Source organism: Andrographis paniculata, unplaced genomic scaffold (genome assembly GCF_009805555.1).
Source record: "Andrographis paniculata isolate CXL003 unplaced genomic scaffold, ASM980555v1 Contig51END, whole genome shotgun sequence".
NCBI classification, from domain to species: Eukaryota; Viridiplantae; Streptophyta; class Magnoliopsida; order Lamiales; family Acanthaceae; genus Andrographis; species Andrographis paniculata.
This window is the reverse complement of record NW_026137586.1, coordinates 832560-852794: the sequence shown is the minus strand read 5'-3', so window position 1 is coordinate 852794 and position 20235 is coordinate 832560. Positions and strand designations below refer to the sequence as shown.

The 20235-nt window shown below is 38.7% G+C and overlaps 1 protein-coding gene and 1 non-coding gene across 12 annotated transcripts; both read right to left on the bottom strand.

Moving 5' to 3' along the window:
- Positions 1-8599: 8599 nt before the first annotated feature.
- Positions 8600-12940, bottom strand: LOC127253594 (uncharacterized). 11 transcript variants are annotated; one of them, XR_007839272.1, is made up of 6 exons: positions 12613-12931; positions 10443-10630; positions 10207-10344; positions 9286-9464; positions 9119-9202; positions 8600-8727 (listed from the first exon to the last, which is right to left on the bottom strand). XR_007839272.1 is itself a non-coding variant. In XM_051278248.1 (4 exons), exons 2-4 carry the CDS (start codon positions 10618-10620, stop codon positions 8902-8904), a joined length of 381 nt encoding a protein of 126 aa, XP_051134205.1. In that variant the 5' UTR covers positions 10621-10630; positions 12618-12940; the 3' UTR covers positions 8734-8901. The 11 variants fall into 11 exon arrangements, 2 of the variants coding, with proteins under 2 accessions (XP_051134205.1, XP_051134204.1); XR_007839274.1 differs by lacking the exon at positions 8600-8727 and adding an exon at positions 8734-9043 and having other exon boundaries at positions 9119-9179; positions 12613-12937; XR_007839275.1 differs by lacking the exon at positions 8600-8727 and adding an exon at positions 8734-8987 and having other exon boundaries at positions 9119-9179; positions 12613-12937.
- On the bottom strand, positions 12385-12465 carry LOC127253936 (small nucleolar RNA Z102/R77). Its single transcript, XR_007839371.1, has one exon. It is a non-coding gene; the product is annotated as a small nucleolar RNA Z102/R77 (small nucleolar RNA).
- Positions 12941-20235: the final 7295 nt, after the last annotated feature.

Genomic DNA, 20235 nt, shown 5'->3' with positions numbered 1-20235 from the left:
CGATGGACGGCCTGATCGGCATTCGTTCGTCGGGTCACGAATTCGCTCTTGTCTGCCGGGACAGACATCGACAATGATCCTTTCGCAGGTTCGCCTATAGAATCCTTGTTACGTGTTCTATTTTCTCTAAACGATAAGTCTTACTGGACATCCCGCATTGACGCGGGTTCGTCGGCGCCCGTGCGCCAATCCTCGTTCGCAATATACGGCTGGACAATTGGTCCGTGAACGGCGGACAAGGTCGTCCTTCGCTACATTTGGCCGCGACCTGCATCCCAGGAAATCAATTTTTGCTGCCTACATATTCGAGAAAATCCGCACAGGAGTTTTTTGGGGCGCCCACTCTGTCTCGATGGACGGCCTGACCGGCATTTGTTCGTCCGGTCATGAATTCGCTGTTGTCTGCCGGGACAGACATCGACAATGATCCTTGCAGGTTCGCAGAATCCTTGTTCGTTCTCTTTCTATAGTCTTATCCTTGTTACGGGTTCGTCGGCAATTCCTTTCACAGACGCCTATAGCATCCTTGTTACGTGTTCTCATTTCTCTAAAACATAAGGCTTACTAGGCATCTCCCGCTGACGCGGGTTCCTCGGCGCACGTGCGCGAATCCTCGTTCGCAATATACGGCTGGACGACGGGTCCGTGAACGGCGGACAAGGTCATCGTTCGCAACTTTTGGCCGCGACGTGCATCGCAGGAAATCCATTTTTGCTGCTTACATATTCGCAAAAATCCACGAAGGAGTTTTTAGGGGCGCCCACTCTGTCTCGATGGACGGCCTGACCGGCATTCGTACGTCGGGTCTCGAATTCGCTGTTGCTTGCCGGGACACACATCGACAATGATCCTTTCGCAGATTTGCCTATAGCATTCTTCTTACGTGTTCTCTTTTCTCTAAACGACGAGGCTTATTGGTCTTCTCGCGTTGACACGGGTTCGTCGGCGCCCGTGCGCGAATCCTCGTTCGCAATATACGGCTGGACGACGGGTCCATGAACGGCGGACAAGGACGTCGTTCGCGACTTTTGGCGGCGACGTGCGTCGCAGGAAATCCATTTTTGCTGCCTACGTATTCGCGAAAATCCGCGCAGGAGTTTTTTGGGGCGTCCACTCTGTCTCGATGGACGGCCTAACCGGCATTCGTTCGTCGGGTCACGAATTCGTTGTTGTCTGCCGGGACAGACATCGACAATGATCCTTTCGCAGGTTCGCCTATAGAGTCCTTGTTACATATTCTCTTTTCTCAAAACGATAAGTCTTACTGGACTTCTCGCGTTGACGCGGGTTCGTCTGCGCCCGTGCACGAATCCTCATTCGCAATATACGATCAGACGACGGGTCCGTGAGCGGCGGACAAGGTCGTCGTTCGCGACTTTTGGCGGCAACGTGCTACGCAGGAAATCAATTTTGTTGCCTACGTATTCGCGAAAATCCGCGAAAGAGTTTTTTGGAGCACCTTCTCTGTCTCGATGGACAGCCTAACCGGCATTCGTACGTCGGGTCACGAATTCGCTGTTGTCTGTGGGGACAGACATCGGAAATGATCCTTTCGCAGATTTGCCTTTAGCATCCTTGTTACATGTTCTCTTTTCTCTAAACGATAAGGCTTACTGGTCTTCTCGCGTTGACGCGGGTTCGTCGGCGCCCGTGCGCGAATCTTTGTTTGCAATATACTATCGGACTACGGGTCCGTGAGCGGCGGACAAGGTCGTCGTTCGCAACTTCTGGCCGCGACGTGCATCGCAGGAAATCCATTTTTGCTGCCTACATATTCCCGAAAATCCGCGCAGGAGTTTTTTGGGGCGCTCACTCTATAACGATGGACGGCCTGACCGGCATTCGTACGTCGGGTCACAAATTCGCTGTTGTCTGGCGGGATAGACATCGACGATGATCCTTTCGCAGGTTCGCCTATAGAATCCTTGTTACATATTCTCTTTTCTCTAAACGATAAGTCTTACTGGACTTCTCGCGTTGACGCGGGTTCGTCTGCGCCCGTGCGCGAATCCTCGTTCGCAATATACGATCGGACGACGGGTCCGTGAGCGGCGAATAAGGTCGTCGTTCGCGACTTTTGGCGGCAACGTGCTACGCAGGAAATCAATTTTTGTTGCCTACGTATTCGCAAAAATCCGCGAAGGAGTTTTTTGGGGCGCCCACTCTGTCTCGATGGACAAACTGACCGGCATTCGTACGTCGGGTCTCGAATTCGCTGTTGCCTACCGGGACAGACATCGACAATGATCCTTTCGCAGATTCGCCTATAGAATCCTTGTTATGTATTCTCTTTTCTCTAAACGACAAGGCTTACTGGTCTTCTCGCGTTGACGTTGGTTCGTCGGCACCCGTGCGCGAATCCTCGTTCGCAATATACGGTCGGAGCGGCGGACAAATTCGTCGTTCGCAACTTTTGGCCGCGACGTGCATCGCAGGAAACCCATTTTTGCTGATAAATATTCGCGAAAATCCGCAAAGGAGTTTTTAGGGGCGCCCACTACGTGTCGATGGACAAACTGACCGGCATTCGTACGTCGGGTCTCGAATTCGCAGTTGCCTGCCGGGACAGACATCAACAATGATCCTTTCGCAGATTCGCCTATAGAATCCTTGTTACGTGTTCTCTTTTCTCAAAACTATAAGGCTTACTGGTCTTCTCGCGTTGACGCGGGTTCGTCGGCGCCCGTGCGCGAATCCTCGTTCGCAATATTCGGTCGGATGACGGGTCCGTGAACGGCGGACAAAGTCGTCGTACGCAACTTTTGGCCGCGATGTGCATCGCAGGAAATTCATTTTTGCTGATACATATTCGCGAAAATCTGCGCAGGAGTTTTTTGGGGCGCCCACTCTGTCTCGATGGACAAACTGATCGGCATTCGTACGTCGGGTCTCGAATTCGTTGTTGCCTGCCGGGACAGACATCGACAATGATCCTTTCGCAGATTCGCCTATAGAATCCTTGTTACGTGTTCTTTTTTCTCTAAACGATAAGGCTTACTGGTCTTCTCGCGTTGACGCGGGTTCGTCGGCACCCGTGCGCGAATCCTCGTTCGCAATATACGGTCGGACGACGGGTCCGTGAACAACGGACAAGGTCGTCGTTCGCGACTTTTGGCCGCGGCGTGCATCGCAGGAAATCCATTTTTGCTGCCTACATATTCATGAAAATCCGCGCAGGAGTTTTTAGGGGCGCCCACTCTGTCTCGATGGATGGCCTAACCGGCATTCGTTCATCGGGTCACGAATTCGCTGTTGTCTACCGGGACGGACATCGACCATGATCCTTTCGCAGGTTTTCCTATAGAATTCTTGTTACTTGTTCTCATTTCTCTAAACGACAAGTCTTACTGGGCATCTCGCGTTGACGCGGGTTCGTCGGCGCCCGTGCGCGAATCCTCGTTCGCAATATACGGCTGGACGAGGGGTCCGTGAACGACGGACAAGGTCATCGTTCGCGACTTTTGGCCGCGACGTGCATCGCAGGAAATCCATTTTTGCTACCTACATATTCACGAAAATCCACGCATGAGTTTTTAGGGGCGCCCACTCTGTCTCAATGGACGGCCTAACCGGCATTCGTTCGTCGGGTCACGAATTCGCTGTTGTCTGCCGGGACAGACATCGGCAATGCTCCTTCCGCAGATTCGCCTATAGCATCCTTGTTACGTGTTCTCATTTCTCTAAACGATAAGGCTTACTGGTCTTCTCGCGTTGATGCGGGTTCGTCGGCGCCCGTGCGTGAATCCTCGTTCGCAATATACGGTCGGACGACGGGTCCGTGAACAGCGGACAAGGTCGTCGTTCGCGACTCTTGGCCGCGACGTGCATCGCAGGAAATCCATTTTTGCAGCCTACATATTCGCGAAAATCCGCGAGGAGTTTTTAGGGGCGCCCACTCTGTCTCGATGGACGGCCTAACCGGCATTCGTTCGTCGGGTCACGAATTCGCTGTTGTCTGCCGGGACAGACATCGACAATGATCCTTTCGCAGGTTCGCCTATTGAATCCTTGTTACGTGTTCTCTTTTCCCTAAATGACAAGTCTTACTGGGCATCACGCGTTGACGCGGGTTCGTCGGCGCCCGTGCGCGAATCCTCGTTCGCAATATACGGTCGGACAACGGGTCCGTGAACGGCGGACAAGGTCGTCGTTCGCGACTTTTGGCCGCGACGTGCATCGCAGGAAATCCATTTTTGCTGCCTACGTATTCCTGAAAATCCGCGAAAGAGTTTTTTGGGGCGTACACTCTATCTCGATGGATGGCCTAACCGGCATTCGATCTTCGGGTCTCAAATTCGCTGTTGTCTGCCGGGACAGACATCGATAATGATCCTTTCGCAGATTCGCCAATAGCATCCTTGTTACGTGTTCTCTTTTCTCTAAACGATAAGGCTTACTGGTCTTCTCGCGTTGACGCGGGTTCGTCGGCGCCCGTGCGCGAATCCTCGTTTGCAATATACGGTCGGATTACGGGTCCGTGAGCGGCGGACAAGGTCGTCGTTCGCAACTTCTGGCCGCGACGTGCATCGCAGGAAATCCCTTTTTGCTGCCTACATATTCGCGAAAATCCGCGCTGAAGTTTTTTGGGGCGCCCACTCTATCACGATGGACGGCCTGACGGGCATTCGTACGTCGGGTCACGAATTCGCTGTTGTCTGGCGGGATAGACATCGACAATGATCCTTTCGCAGGTTCGACTATAGAATCCTTGTTTCATATTCTCTTTTCTCTAAACGATAAGATTTTCTGGTCTTCTCGCGTTGACGCGGGTTCGTCGGCGCCCGTGCGCGAATCCTCGTTCGCAATATACTGTCGGACGACGGGTCCATGAACGGCGGACAAGGTCGTCATTTGCAACTTTTGGCCGCGACGTGCATCGCAGGAAATCCATTTTTGCTGATACATATTCACGAAAATCTGCGCAGGAGTTTTTTGGGGCGCCCACTCTATCTCGATGGACGGTCTGACTGGCATTCGTACGTCGAGACACGAATTCGCTGTTGTCTGGCGGGACAGACATCCACAATGATCCTTTCGCAGGTTCGCCTATAGAATCCATGTTGCATATTCTCTTTTCTCTAAACGATAAGTCTTACTGGACTTCTCGCGTTAACGCGGGTTCGTCGGGGCCCGTGCGCGAATTCTCGTTCGCAATATACGGCTGGACGACGGGTCCATGAACGGCGGAGAAGGTCGTCGTTCGCGACTTTTGGCGGCGACATGCATCGCAGGAAATCAATTTTTGCTGCCTACGTATTCGTGAAAATCCATGCAGGAGTTTTTTGGGGCGTCCACTCTGTCTCGATGGATGGCCTAACCGGCATTCGATCTTCGGGTCTCAAATTCGTTGTTGTCTGCCGGGACAGACATCGATAATGATCCTTTCGCAGATTCGCCAATAGCATCCTTGTTACGTGTTCTCTTTTCTCTAAACGATAAGGCTTACTGGTCTTCTCGCGTTGACGCGGGTTCGTCGGCGTCCGTGCGCGAATCCTCGTTTGCAATATACGGTCGGACTACGGGTCTGTGAGCGGCGTACAAGGTCGTCGTTTGCGACTTTTGGCCGCGACGTGCATCGCAGGAAATCCATTTTTGCTGCCTACATATTCGAGAAAATCCGCGCAAGAGCTTTTTGGGGCGCCCACTCTATCTCGATGGACGGCTTGACTGGCATACGTACGTCGAGTAACGAATTCGCTGTTGTCTGGCGAGACAGACATCCACAATGATCCTTTCGCAGGTTCGCCTATAGAATCCTTGTCACACATTCTCTTTTCTCTTAACGATAAGTCTTACTGGACTTCTCGCGTTGACGCGGGTTCGTCTGCGCCCGTGCGCGAATCCTCGTTCGCAATATACGATCGGACGACGGGTCCGTGAGCGGCGGACAAGGTCGTCGTTCGCGACTTTTGGCGGCGACGTGAATCGCAGGAAATCCATTTTTACTGCCTACGTATTCGCGAAAATCCGCGCTGGAGTTTTTAGGGGCGCCCACTCTGTCTCGATGGACGGCCTAACCGGCATTCGTTCGTCGGGTAACGAATTCGCTGTTGTCTGGCGGGACAGACATCGACAATGATCCTTTCGCAGATTCGCCTATAGCATCCTTGTTACGTGTTCTCTTTTCTCTAAACGATAAGGCTTACTGGGCATCACGCGTTGACGCGGGTTCGTCGGCGCCCGTGCGCGAATCCTCGTTCGCAATATACGGTCGGACGACGGGTCCGTGAACGGCGGACAAGGTCGTCGTTCGCGAATTTTGGCCGTGACGTGCATCGCAGGAAATCCATTTTTGCTGCCTACATATTCGCGAAAATCCGCGCAAGAGTTTTTAGGGGCGCCCACTCTGTCTCGATGGACGGCCTAACCGGCATTCGTTCGTCGGGTAACGAATTCACTGTTTTCTGCCGGGATAGACATCGACAATGATCCTTTCGCAAATTTGCCTATAGCATCCTTGTTACGTGTTCTCTTTTCTCTAAACGATAAGGCTTACTGGTCTTCTCGCGTTGACGCGGGTTCGTCGGCGCCCGTGCGCGAATCCTCGTTCGCAATATACGGTCAGACGACGGGTCCGTGAACGGCGGACAAGGTCGTCGTTCGCGACTTTTGGCCGTAACGTGCATCGCAGGAAATCCATTTTTCCTGCCTACATATTCGCGAAAATCCACGCAAGAGTTTTTAGGGGCGCCCACTCTGTCTCGATGGACGCCTAACCGGCGTTCGTTCGACGGGCCACAAATTCGCTGTTGTCTGGCGGGACAGACATCGAAAATGATCCTTTCGCCGCTTCGCCTATTGAATCCTTGTTACGTGTTCTGTTTTCTCTAAACGATAAGTCTTACAGCACTTCTCGCGTTGATGCGGGTTCGTCGGCGCCCGTGCGCGAATCCTCATTCGCAATATACGGCTGGACGACGGGTCCGTGAACGGCGGACAAGGTCGTCGTTCGCGACTTTTGGCCGCGACGTGCATCGCAAGAAATCCATTTTTGCTGATACATATTCGTGAAAATCTGCGGAGGATTTTTTTGGGGCGCCCACTCTGTCTCGATTGACGGCCTGACCGGCATTTGTTCGTCGGGTCATGAATTCGTTGTTCTCTGCCGGGACAGACATCGACAGTGATCCTTTCGCAGGTTTTCCTATAGAATCCTTGTTACGTGTTCTCTTTTCTCTAAACGATAATTCTTACTGTACTTCTCGCGTTAACGCGGGTTCGTCGGTGTGCGTGCGCAAATCGTCGTTCGCCCGGCGGACAAGGTCGTCGTTCGCGACTTTTGGCCGTGACGTGCATCGCAGGAAATCCATTTTTGCGGATACATATTCACGAAAATCTGTGCAGCAGTTTTTTGGGGCGCCTACTCTGTCTCGATGGACGGCCTGACCGGCATTCACGAATTCACTGTTGTCTGCCGGGACAGACGTCGACAATGATCCTTTCGTAGATTCGCCTATTGTATCCTTGTTACGTGTTCTCTTTTCTCTAAATGATAAGGCTTACTGGTCTTCTCGCGTTGACGCGGGTTCGTCGGCACCCGTGCGCGAATCATCGTTTGCAATATACGGTCGGACGACGGGTCCGTGAGCGGCGGACAAGGTCGTCGTTCGCAACCTTTGGCCGCGACGTGCATCGTAGGAAATCCATTTTTGCTAATACATATTCGCGAAAATCCACAAAGGAATTTTTTTGGGTGCCCACTCTGTCTCGATGGACAAACTGACCGTCATTCGTATGTCGGGTCTCAAATTCGCTGTTGCCTGCCGGGACCGACATCGACAATGATTCTTTCGAAGATTCGCCTATAGAATCATTGTTACGTGTTCTCTTTTCTCTAAACGATAAGGCTTACTGGTCTTCTCGCATTGACGCGGGTTCGTCGGCGCCCGTGCGCGAATCCTCGTTCGCAATATACGGTCGGACGACGGGTCCATGAACGGCGGACAAGGTCGTCGTTCGCGACTTTGGCCACGACGTTCATCGCAGGAAATCCATTTTTGCTGCCTACATATTCGCGAAAATCCGCGCAGGAGTTTTTAGGGGCGCCCACTCTGTCTCGATGGACGGCCTGACCGGCATTCGTACGTCAGGTCACGAATTCGCTGTTGTCTGTCGGGCATTCGTACGTCGGGTCACGAATTTGCTGTTGTCTGCCGGGACAGACATCGACAATGATCCTTTCGCAGGTTCGCCTATAGAATCCTTATGACGAGTTCTCTTTTCTCTAAACGATAAGGCTTACTGGACTTCTCGCGTTGACGCAAGTTCGTCGACACTCGTGTGTGAATCCCCGTTTACAATATACGACTGAACAACAGATTCGTAAACGACGATCATCATTTGCAACTTTTGGCCGCGACGTGCATCGCAGGAAATCCAACTACTTCACTCCATTTTTTAAATACTTGAGCACAATATTTTTTGTGCGGATCAAATTTCGAAATATTGTTTATTTTTGTCAAACTATAAGAAAAGTACTATTTTCCCTTATTATATATATATATATAAACCAAATGAAGTATTTCAGGAGAGTAATATTTTATTCACCACTTAATCTAATAAAAATTAACACTTTGCAATAATTTAGATGGAACAGATATAAACATAAAAAAAGAATCCTTAAACAATCATAAATCACTTAAAACATCTGTTCTATTCCAAAAACCACTAAAACATACATATATGAATTACCAAAGTTTCGCTCGACAGAACTCGTCTGGCTGTTGCCTGCAATAATATCTCTACTCAGATTCAAATTGGTATGATGCAATGGCCTGCTAATGCTCTAATCAGATCAACCCCGAAAAGAGTCGATACGTTAACAAAATTCCAACAACCAAAGCCTATTAACCTTACTGGCAGTCGAATACACAGCAAAATTTTTGGGGGTCGATTTAGTGTTTAATTCTTCGAAATCGCCTCACTACAAGATTTTTGTCCGATGGAGAAGAAGCCTTCCATTAACGGATTTAAGGCAATACTCGGATCTTGTGTTTTGTCCGAGGAGACAACAAAGAGAGGGACAATTTGGGGTATCATGTGCCTGGAAAGATAACATTTTTGTAAGCGTAGTGACAAGGGATTTAAAGAAATTAATCTTGACTAACGGAGCACTTACCAGTATGATTCTGCGCTGTTTGATCCGCAAAATATCCATCTGTTTGGCAAAAGCCCGGCTCCTGTGTGAGAAGATGCTACGAAACTGTAATTGGAGATTCCTGTCGTTATTCGAACACGCAAGAGGATTGTTGAATTGAATCAAGAAAATTGTTTTATGTTGCATACCAGAGGCTGCTTAAATTCTTCGATCCATTTGGTTTTAATGCTCCAAGTGTTTTATCTTCTCAAGAAAGTTTTGCATTCTTTGGTGGGCATCAGCAGGGAGGCGATCTGCGGCTGATAATTTATATTGTTCGAATTTCATCTCATCACACTTCAACGCAGCAGTTTTGCAAGCCTTGATGCTTCTTAACAGCAAGAATGAACATATAAAAAAATTGTCGAAACAAAAGCATAGGATCATATCGTAAGACACAGCAAGCTTAGAAACTTCCAAGATCAGAAAATTAATAATAACAATAAACCCTAGAACCCGCAAACACCGAGAATTCCAAGAAACACATTTCATGTAAAATTAGAAAGCTGGAACTTAGGAGTTTAAAAACACAACTCAGATTCACTTTTCTTGTTATGCAATTCCTAACATCGAGGCAATAAATTTCCCAAATACAAAAACAACAATGGCCATGCCGTGGAATTTTGACCTCACTAAAACTAACACATGAAGAATGCATCAACCTCACATGAATTGAAAATTTGTGGCTGAAAACATTATGGTTGTGTTCTTTTGTGGATTTTTTGAGATTTTCACTATTCAAATAATCTTCTTCTCAAAAATACATCAAATCAAACCCCTATTTTTCTTTTTTTATATTATACCAAAAATCAATTTTATATTCAAAACATAATATCGAACACTTATTTATATCAAATCAAAATTTTCAATTTCAAAAATCCAAATCCAAACCCTCAAACAAACAAATCTGATCAACATAGACCCTATCTGATCAACATCAGAACCATCAAATCAATGTAGCATATTATGAGTTGCCCATATAATTAAACACCCATATACGGAAAACTTTTAGTTTCGAAAAGGTTGGAAGCCAAGAACTAGAATAAAATGGAATAGAGACATTGGCTTACCACTAAGGTCAAGAAGGTTGAACACCACATGACAGTTTCCAATAGTCCTAACCAAGGTAACGGCTGCCCATACTTTCTGGTAATCCTCCCTTGAAGTTTGGAATATACAGAGTTTTGTAAGTGGATTCACATACTTCACTGCAGATATCAAAGTCGCAGCATCAAACACAACACATTGCAGACAAGTGAATTCATACAGTGATAAAGGGATAAGTGGCCCCAAGAAGTAGTCTCACCTTGGAATGAGTTTGTCGACGATGCTAGACCACATTCCCCAAAGTTTGAGAGAATGCTATCTTTGACGGCTTTCGATAAATTGAATTGAGTGATTATAATTGGGTCATCCGCCGAAAGATCTTTATTGGGATCCAGGAAAACCTCCATCACCATATATCTATTCTTAAATCCTACCATGGTGCTTCACCTTCAAAGTCAATCAAAATGTAAATTGTCAAAGTTCTACACATTCTTTTTTTATAACAAAAATGTACTCATTCTTAATTGTGTAGACAGTTGGTTGCATTGAAGATTATATACACAGAAACATCCGATTATAAATTTAACCAAAACATAAGGCAAAAAAAACCCTAATCTAATTCCATCCATGTTTTGGACCTTGGCCTACAAACAACATACGTTTTTATTACACACAACATAATTAGTACTCCCTCCGTCCTAAAACAATAGTCTTGTTTACTATTTTTGTTCGTCCCAAAACAATAATCTTATTTCCATAAATAACCATGTCACTATATACCTTTTCTTACTCTTTCATTATTATTAAACATTTGTCATTATCTTTTACACTAATACACTTACAAGAGCAAAAACGTCTTTTACCTATACTTTCTACCCACTATCAATATAATATCAATGTTCCTTAAATCTCGTGCCCAACACAACCAAGACTATAGTTCCGAAACGGAAGGAGTATACTGTATAAAAGTATGTTGTGTGCTAGTGTTGATACTCCCTCCATCCAACCAAAATTGAATCATTTGATTAGGGACACGGTATTTAAAATAAAGATGTTTAATTAGGTAATAATAATTAGTTCTAATATTATTTTTTATATAATTAATAATATTTATAGTTTGAAAGTAAATTTAATATATATGTTTAAAAAAATCAAAATATATGTTTAAATATTTAAAAATTATATAGCAATTAAAAATATATGTAATATGAATATTATTTTGTAGAGAATAAAATTTTCTATAATATACGTAAATAAAAAAATATTTTTGTTTATTTATAATTAACATAAATTTGTGTAGTTTTAAATATAGATAAAAATATTTATTTTTTTGAGGAGGGAGATAGAAATAAAAGGGTTTTGAGTGAGTCCTACTTCATTTATGATGTTATATGTTAAGTTGATTTATATATTTATATTTGTTAAATATGTTTAGATTTAATAATTTTTACCAAAAAAAAAAAAAATGTGTCAATTGTTACGGGACATACAAAAATGGAAATAATGTCAATTGTGGTGGGACGGAGGGAGTATTTATATTATATTAAATGTTTGTAGTAATCAAAGGCTGAACTCGGATGCAAACTTGAAAAATAATTTTGACAAAAGAAAATGAATTGTAGATGGATTTCAAAATTAGAAGATTTTCATTGACACCATAAAATCAAATTAAAAAAAACAAAAAAAACAAAAAAAAAATTCAAATTTGGGAAAACTCCGAGAACATTTGAATGTGTATCCGAAAAAGCGTTGGTACTCGATAACTCAAATATAATGGATGGTTAATGGTGAAGGTTCAAATATTTTTACACCTAAACTGCTGTAGAGTCAATTATAACATCGCATAGGCATTAAGAGCGACCGTAAATCCTCAGATATCCATGAAAGTTCAAATCAAACACTTCGTTGGTTCAACGAATTGTCATACGGCACTTGCAATTTTATCTGCACTCATCATTGGATTACGGTAAATGTACCAACACCATACACACATAACACACATACGTATACAAAGTCCTATAAATTTTGTAGAAGAACTGAAATTACAAAACAATCAATTACAAAAAATAAAAAAATAAAAAATAAAATATCACCTAGCCGGACATAATAAGATTCAAAATCCACCAGGCGCAAGAGAAAGAAGACAGATACTTCAAGTTCAATGAAAAAATCCAAATCCAAATGTAACAAAGGGGCGATAAGAATGATCAGGTAGAGCTAATACATGATAAACAACCATCATATGGGCTATCAATCCATCTTTATTAGTCATCACTTCATTCTAACACACCAGTTACGGATGAACACAATCATCAAAATCCCAGGGGTTCTCAGATAAGCCCAAAAGAAAAAATTAAATAAACTATTTGTACGTTTCACAAAATGACACAACCGCCGAAGAAGAGGAAGAAGGAGAGGAGAAGTCGAACCTTACAGCAAGCGGATGGCAGACGACGGCCGGACAAAGACGACGGCGACGTCGGAGGGGACGATGAAGACGAAGCCGAAACCGGAGAAAACGAAGACGGATAAAAAAAAAAAAAAAAAAAAAAAAAAAAAAAAAAAAAAAGAAGGGAGAGAAGAGAGGAGGAATGAGTAGAGAGGTAGAACAAAGATTTAATAAGAGAGGATGTGGAAGAGGAGCGGCGGTGGGCGGTTGATTTAGGGTTTTGGGGCTGTGCGTGTTGTTTCTTTAGGGTTGTTTTAGGGCGGCGGCGCCGGGCGGTTGATTTAGGGTTTTATTTTTAAGTTTGTTTTAGGGCTGCGGCGGCTGTTAGATTCAGGGTGGATTTGCTTGGATCTTTTATTTTGAGTTAGTGATTTGAATAATGATATTATTGGTATTTTGAATATAAAATTTATTTTTAATTATAATATAAAAAAAATTATGTATATTTAATTTGATATTTTATAAAAAAATATAATTAATTAATAATAAAAATTTTGACAAACTTTCGAAGCAAAATTTTTCTGCAATTTTGTAATTTTTTATTTCACAAATGAGGTTTGACATGACAAGTTAAATTACCTTATGACCAGACAAAATATCAAAGTCAGAAATTTATAAATTTGATTTTAGATCGATCCGAATCGATTAACTGAATAAACCAAATCAATATGTCTTAACATGAGACCATTGTACGTTCTTTTAGAGTCTTTTATATATATATATATATATTTAACATGGAAATTCGTAGCTGGTTACGTTTTGGTTAGGGGTGTCAAAAGTAAATTCGATCCGAAAAATCGAATTCGTTCGACCTGAAATTTTTAAGGTTCGGGTTTAGGTATTTCGGGTTTGAAAAAAATTGGGTCGATCCGAACTTGAAACGAAAAAATTCGTGTCGTGTTCGGATGGTGTTTTGGGTTAACCTGATAACCTGAAATATCAAAATCAGGTTAGGTTTTGAGTTTCGTGTTTCGGGTTGACATGAAATTTTTATTATTATTTTAATTTATAGTATTTATATTATTTTAAATAATTTATATTAACTAAAATAGAAATGATATTTTTTAGGTCAATTTAATTTTTTTTAAATTTTCGGGTCTGTTTTGTGTCGGGTTCGTATCAGGTTTGTTCGGGTTTCGGGTGACCTGAAACTAATTCAGGTCAACCTGAACCCGACCTGAAAGAATTCATGTCGTGTTCGGATCTAGGGTTTCAAGTCAGATTTCGGGTTCGGGTTCGGGTTGACAGTTTTTTTGTTATCCCCATGGCTCAACCTGACACGAACATGATCCAAAAACACAAATTAGCACCCCTAGTTTTGGATGAACCCTGGTCGAATCTAATAGCCTGCAAATTAAGTTCGACAAGGCAAGTCATACTAGACGAATCAATTATATTTGTTTGAGATTTCAATTGTATCTGTATATACTTCTTTTATACTTTCTCCGTCCCAATTTAAAATATTATTTTTATCATTTTGTTTGCTTATTTCAAAGTATCATTTTTTATTTTAAAAAAAATAATCATAAACTAATACCAAAATATCTTTAATTTTTTACTTAAATTACAAATATATCATTACACATATAATTATTTTATACAAAAAATTAAAAAACAAAAATATTAAAATCTTTTACATATTTTCACTAATTAATAAAATATTATTATTTCTTATTTTATTATAAAATCTTAAAAAACTCATTTCAATTTTTTTTTTTTTTTTCATCCGTTAGTAAGACGTTTTACTTACGGATAAGTCAATCAAATTTGCAAATTGGACAATGATAAACTAATAATCTCTCATAATTCAACAAAATTGTCAATTTATGCAATGAGAAACTAACAAGAATTCGATCAAATCTGCAATTTATACAATGAGATAATAATAATAGTAATAATAATAATAACAAGTTTGAATATTTATTACTTCCTTCGTCCATATCTATATATCCGTTTGTTTTTTACACATAATTTTATAAATATTAATATAATATTGAAATATAGTATAATTAAAGGTAAAAAAGAATAAACTAACCTTATTAGTATTATCATATAAAGGTAATGACATTTTTGTAATATATTATAAATTAAAATAGTAATTGGAATATTAGGTATATAGTAGATGAATACTAAAAAAAGAAATCGATATTTTGTTATGTGATAGTGTGTTTGTTTGGGGGTTTGGATTTTGAGTTGGGATTTGAATAGTAAAAAATTTTGAATTTGAATAGTTGTATGATGTGATATAATTAGGTGTTTATGCAATATTTTGAATGTAAAATTGATTTTTTAGTATTATATAAAAAATGAAAAATAGGTGTTTGATTTGATATTTAAAAAAAAAAAAAAAAAAAAGGATGAATAGTGAATTTAAAATTCAATCCCCCAAACAAAAACACCAATACGGTGGGACGGATTAGGTATTATTTTTATTATTAGTAATATATATACAAATCTAAACTATATCTAATTAATAAGTGATTAACATTGCATGAATTGGGAATTCGATATTCTAAAGTAAATTTGAATTATGATTTATTATGTTTGTTACTCCCTTCGTCCCATAAAATATGTGACTATTATTGTAGATACGAGAATTTAAGTAAAATATAATTAGTAAATAATTAAGAAGTGTATTAGTAAACATAATAATTATTTAGTAAAAATAATTATAGATTAAGATTAAGATAAGTAAATAGTTTAATTAAAATTAAGAAAATTATAAAATTTAAAATTTAAAATGCGATTAAAGTGCATAATTATATTTTCAAAAATAGAAAAAATAAATTATGCGGGACGAACAAAAGTAGAAAATAGAAACAAATTATGTGTGACGGATGTAGTATTTAATAAATTGCTATAAATAGTTACCAAAATCAAAATATATTTAAATTATGAAGGGTTATGGGTTTCTCATTGTATAAATTGCAAATTAGATTGTACAAATTAGTTGAATTACTAATGATTATGTCCACATTTCATAAATTGCACATTATATTTATGTCTTAATTCAAAAAAATAAAATTGGCAAAAATTTTCATCCATTCAAAAAGAAATGGTAACTACAATAAATAAATTAATAAAAATCACATATATATATATATATATATATCGATCTTTGTAAACATAGTATTGGAAAAAGTAAAAAATAAAAAATCATTCAAATATTTTTTATTTTCTTAAAAAATTGAACACAATGAAGTCATCTTCCATGATCATTATTCTCATCATACTAGCCTCAGGTAAATTTATTTATTTATTTATTTTTTTAAGCTTGCCAAGTAATTAATTTTTTCTTTTGAAAAATAAATTTTAAAAAATCACATTGTAAGGTTTGTTGTTACTTATTAAAAATTATAAAAGTATTATTATTATTATTTTAAAAATATGTGATAAGAAATTATATATATTTTTATTGATAATAATAAAAATTGAAAGAAACTAATATTATTCCCATAATAAAAAATAAAAATTAAAAATTATTATAATGCAAAATACATTTTTATCATATTCGGTACTAACACATGTATTTACAAATGTTTGGACAATTTGCGCAATTTGTAGTTGGCAACATAGTACGGTCCGAGGAAAATTTTACTGATGCCGCTCAAATAAGTATAAAAGAGCACGGCGTATGCCAAGAAGGTCTAGGTCGATGCAGTCTAGAAGGATGTAATGAAGATTGTTGCAAACAAAAATGCGCTCAAAGGCATACGGGACCTCGAGATTATCCAAGGGCTTTTTGCCAGACTTTATTTCCGACGAAGTTGTGCATTTGCTCTTGGGATTGCTAGATTTTCGAGAGAAAAATAAGTAAAATAATTAAGATGGATTTTAAGAAGTCGTGTAATTTTATAATTCAATTGAATGAAACTTCGAGTGTTTATCATTGCATTTTTTTTCCGAATATATCTCTCTATTATATAATGTTCATAAACACTCCAATAATGTGAGATATGACTCATAATTTGATAATTTAAAGACATAAATTGATTTTTTTTTTTAATTTAAGAAAAAAAAAAACTTTAAAGTATGTTTGGTAGTTTTTTTTTTTTTTTTTTTAAGGATTCCTAATATTAATTCATTTTTTTACCCTAAAAATATAAGAATTTTATTTTTTTATATCATACTACCTCCGTCTAGCCAGGAAGTAAACATATATTTTTGCGTCATTGTATTTAACATTAAAAATATTTATATATTTGTATAGTTTACTCCAAAAATATGATTATGTTTGTATTATAAGAGACTAATAGATGTATTTTTGTCATTTTCTCTTTATTTGTATTATATTTTGATATAATAATTAATATTCAAATATCAACAAAAAAAAAATCACGGTATGTATACTTTATGGCTGGACGGAAATAGTACATTTTTTTTAAAATAACATATTATATAATCGTTCATTTTAATTCTAAGTATTTACTATTTTCAACCTCAAACACAAACTGAACTTCCAATCCTAGCCAAAACTAACTATAAAGGCTCCATTTGGATGGCTTTTGGGAGCCATTTCGACAAAGTTGTGTTTACTATACTTTTAGATCACTATATTGTTAGGGTGTGTTTGTTCGGGGTTGAGATTTTTTTTTTTTTTTTTTTTTTTTTTGAGTTTTAAATAATAAAAATTTTAATTAAAATAATTATTTGATATGATATAAATAAGTGTGATATAATACTTTGAATTGTAAATTTAATTTTTAATTTATGTATGTATATGATATATTTTTTTGTCCACTAAAAGTAGATATATATTGCTATTTAGGGTGTAGATAAATAAGAGACATTTTTTTATTATTATTTATTTACTAAGTGTGCGGGTTTGTAATTTGATCTTGATATGAAATTAAAATTTTTATTTGAATTTTGATTTAAATAGTATTTTAAGTTGATATTTTATATGTGGTAAAATAACATATGTTTATTACATGATGAATCATGAAGCTTTTGATATGAATTTTTTTTTTTTAAAAAAAAAACACCTATAATTTCGTGTCATTTTACATAAAATAAAAAATACCAATTTTATTACACATTCTTATTATATGTAAGCACTACCAATTACAATCCAATGATATCGATATTTTAATTTTTACATACTTACACCCTATATATATAATATAATATATTACAATTTATTAATTAACATGCAAACTAGTGTGTTCTTTTATCAAATATTATACAATTTTTACTATTTATTAAAAAAGAATTTCATAAAAAATTAAATTAAATATCTATTTTTTATTTTTTATATTATATTAGAAAAATTTTATATCATACAATTATTTAAATTTAAAATTTTTGTTATTCAATTTCAATCGAAAATTCAAACTTCCAAACAAACACGCTGAAATGTGTAAAAAAATTTCTCGTAGCAAATAGCATACACAATGATGGATAAAATCATGATTATTGAAAATAAAAAAATATATATAAATTGACACATCCTAAATTAATTTCGTATGGGCGAGGATTATTACATCTCATCTTTTATAAAAGTTGTAGCATCATAACTATAATTATAAATCATATTTTGTTGTTTGACGCAATCTAAACCGATGAACTTGATTACTTGCTAAGATTACATGTTGAAAATCTGAAATACGTAACGACTATGAGTTTTTATGTTATTGAAAAAAAAGGGATCGGTGGAAATTAATATGAAAGTTTATTGGACAATAAAAAAAGACAATTAAAGATTAACCTTATATTGTTGATCTTAATTACAAGAAAGATGTTGCGGAAATCACGGCAAATTGCAAGATGGGCAAGCGGGGGACGTCTCGTTGGACCGAGTACTTAGTCCGGTGAAAAGGTGCGCCGGATAGCGAAGCAACGTGGAATTTTGAACAAGACCTATGACAATTCAAGTTCCACATCGAGAAATACCGAGCAAGTACTTGACGAGGACATCAAGATTTAGGTGGGAGAGAATTGTCACGATGAGGCTTCGAGACGATTGCGATAGAATAGTATTTCCAAACTTAGGGTTTTCTCTTGTGCAAAGGAATTTACTCAAATTTGACGGAAGTTTCTAGATTTGGAATATTCTTTGACATATTCTGGAATTAGTTTGAAAAGGAATATTCTCTGGCATATTCCGAAACTATTTTGGAATGTTGTATAAAATATTCTAAATCGTTGATAGTGGCATAGAGTAGTCTTTTGAAGTCTTTAGCCTATAAAAGGGCCTCTATCCCTCTCATTTTTATTCATTAAACTATTAACAATTCTAAGTGTTCATAAGTTTCTCTCCACATTTTCTCTTTCTAGTTGTTTCTCTATCTATAAAGCTTTTGGCCTTTATGGTGCTTAGCCGAGTCGGAAAGCCTGCCTAATAGCCAACGGAGCAAGTTGTTAAGGGACACATCGTTATTTCGATGGATTGAAGTTAACTCGTGACATGAATAGTCACGATCAGGCTTCGAGATAATCACGGTACGGTTGTTTTTTTATACTTAGAATTTTCTCTTGTGCAAAAGAATTCACTCAAACTTGGCGGAAGGTTCTAGACTTTAAATATTTCCTGGCATATTCAGAAACCATTTTGGAAGGTGCTATAGAATATTATAGATCGTTTTACATATAGCTGTGATAGTTGTACATTTTACAATAGTCTTGTGGAGTTCTTGGTCTATAAAAGGTCTCCACCCCTCTCATTTATATTCACTTAAGCATTGGCAATCCAAGTGTTCATAAGTTTATCTCTACACTTTCTCTCTCTAATTGTTTTTCTCTCTAGAAAGCTTTTGGCGTTTGTATGCTCAGCCAAGTTGGGAAGCCTACTTTAGTAGCCGACGGAGTGAGTTGCTAAGTGACGCACAGTTATTTCAACGGATTGAAGTTAACCCGTGACACGAATTGTCACGATCAAGCTTCGAGATGATCGCAGCAAGGTGGTTTTTTCCATACTTACGATTTTCTCTTGTGCAAAGAATTCACTCAAACTTGGGGAAGGTTCTAGACTCTCAAATATTCCGTAACATATTCTTGAACCATTTTGGAAGAGGAATATTCCCTAGCATATTTAGGAACTATTTTGGAAAATGTTATAAAATATTTTAGGTCGTTATACATATAGTTGTGATAGTTGTACATTCTAGTATTGTGGAGTTCTTGACCTATAGAAGGGTCTTCACCGCTCTCATTTGTATTCATTCAAGCATTAGCCAATTGTTCATTAAGTTTATTTCCATACTTTCTATCTCTAGAAAACTTTTGGTATTTGTGGTGCTTGGCCAAGTCGAGAAGTCTGTCTTACGTGAATATTCATTGCTCTACTCGAATGTGGGAATCTCACGATTACATAACTACCCGATGCAATAAGAATCAAAGGCTCTGTTCTTTTGGAGCATTATTTTAATAATATAATACGACAATTGCAATTTTTTATATAAAATTTACTAATTTTCTCTTATAAAGCATTACATTCATCTTACTATTCAAATCAAACTCCAAGAAACCATACAAATAAAGTGAAAAAAAAAAATGAATTCAAGAATTTATATTCATTAAAAAAAAAAAAAAAAAAAAAAAAAAAAAAAAATCCTATTTGTTGATCATGCCTGCCCGACAAAAAAAATTGATATGTAGGTACAAA

Bases quoted from the DNA above. Each gene is read 5' to 3' on its own strand.
- LOC127253594 (XM_051278248.1), bottom strand. From the start codon at position 10,620: ATGGTAGGATTTAAGAATAGATATATGGTGATGGAGGTTTTCCTGGAT. The intron at 9,180-10,442 runs GTGAGACTACTT...CTTCTCACACAG, and splicing joins GTCGACAAACTCATTCCAAG to GAGCCGGGCTTTTGCCAAAC. The intron at 9,044-9,118 runs GTAAGTGCTCCG...TTATCTTTCCAG, and splicing joins AACAGCGCAGAATCATACTG to GCACATGATACCCCAAATTG.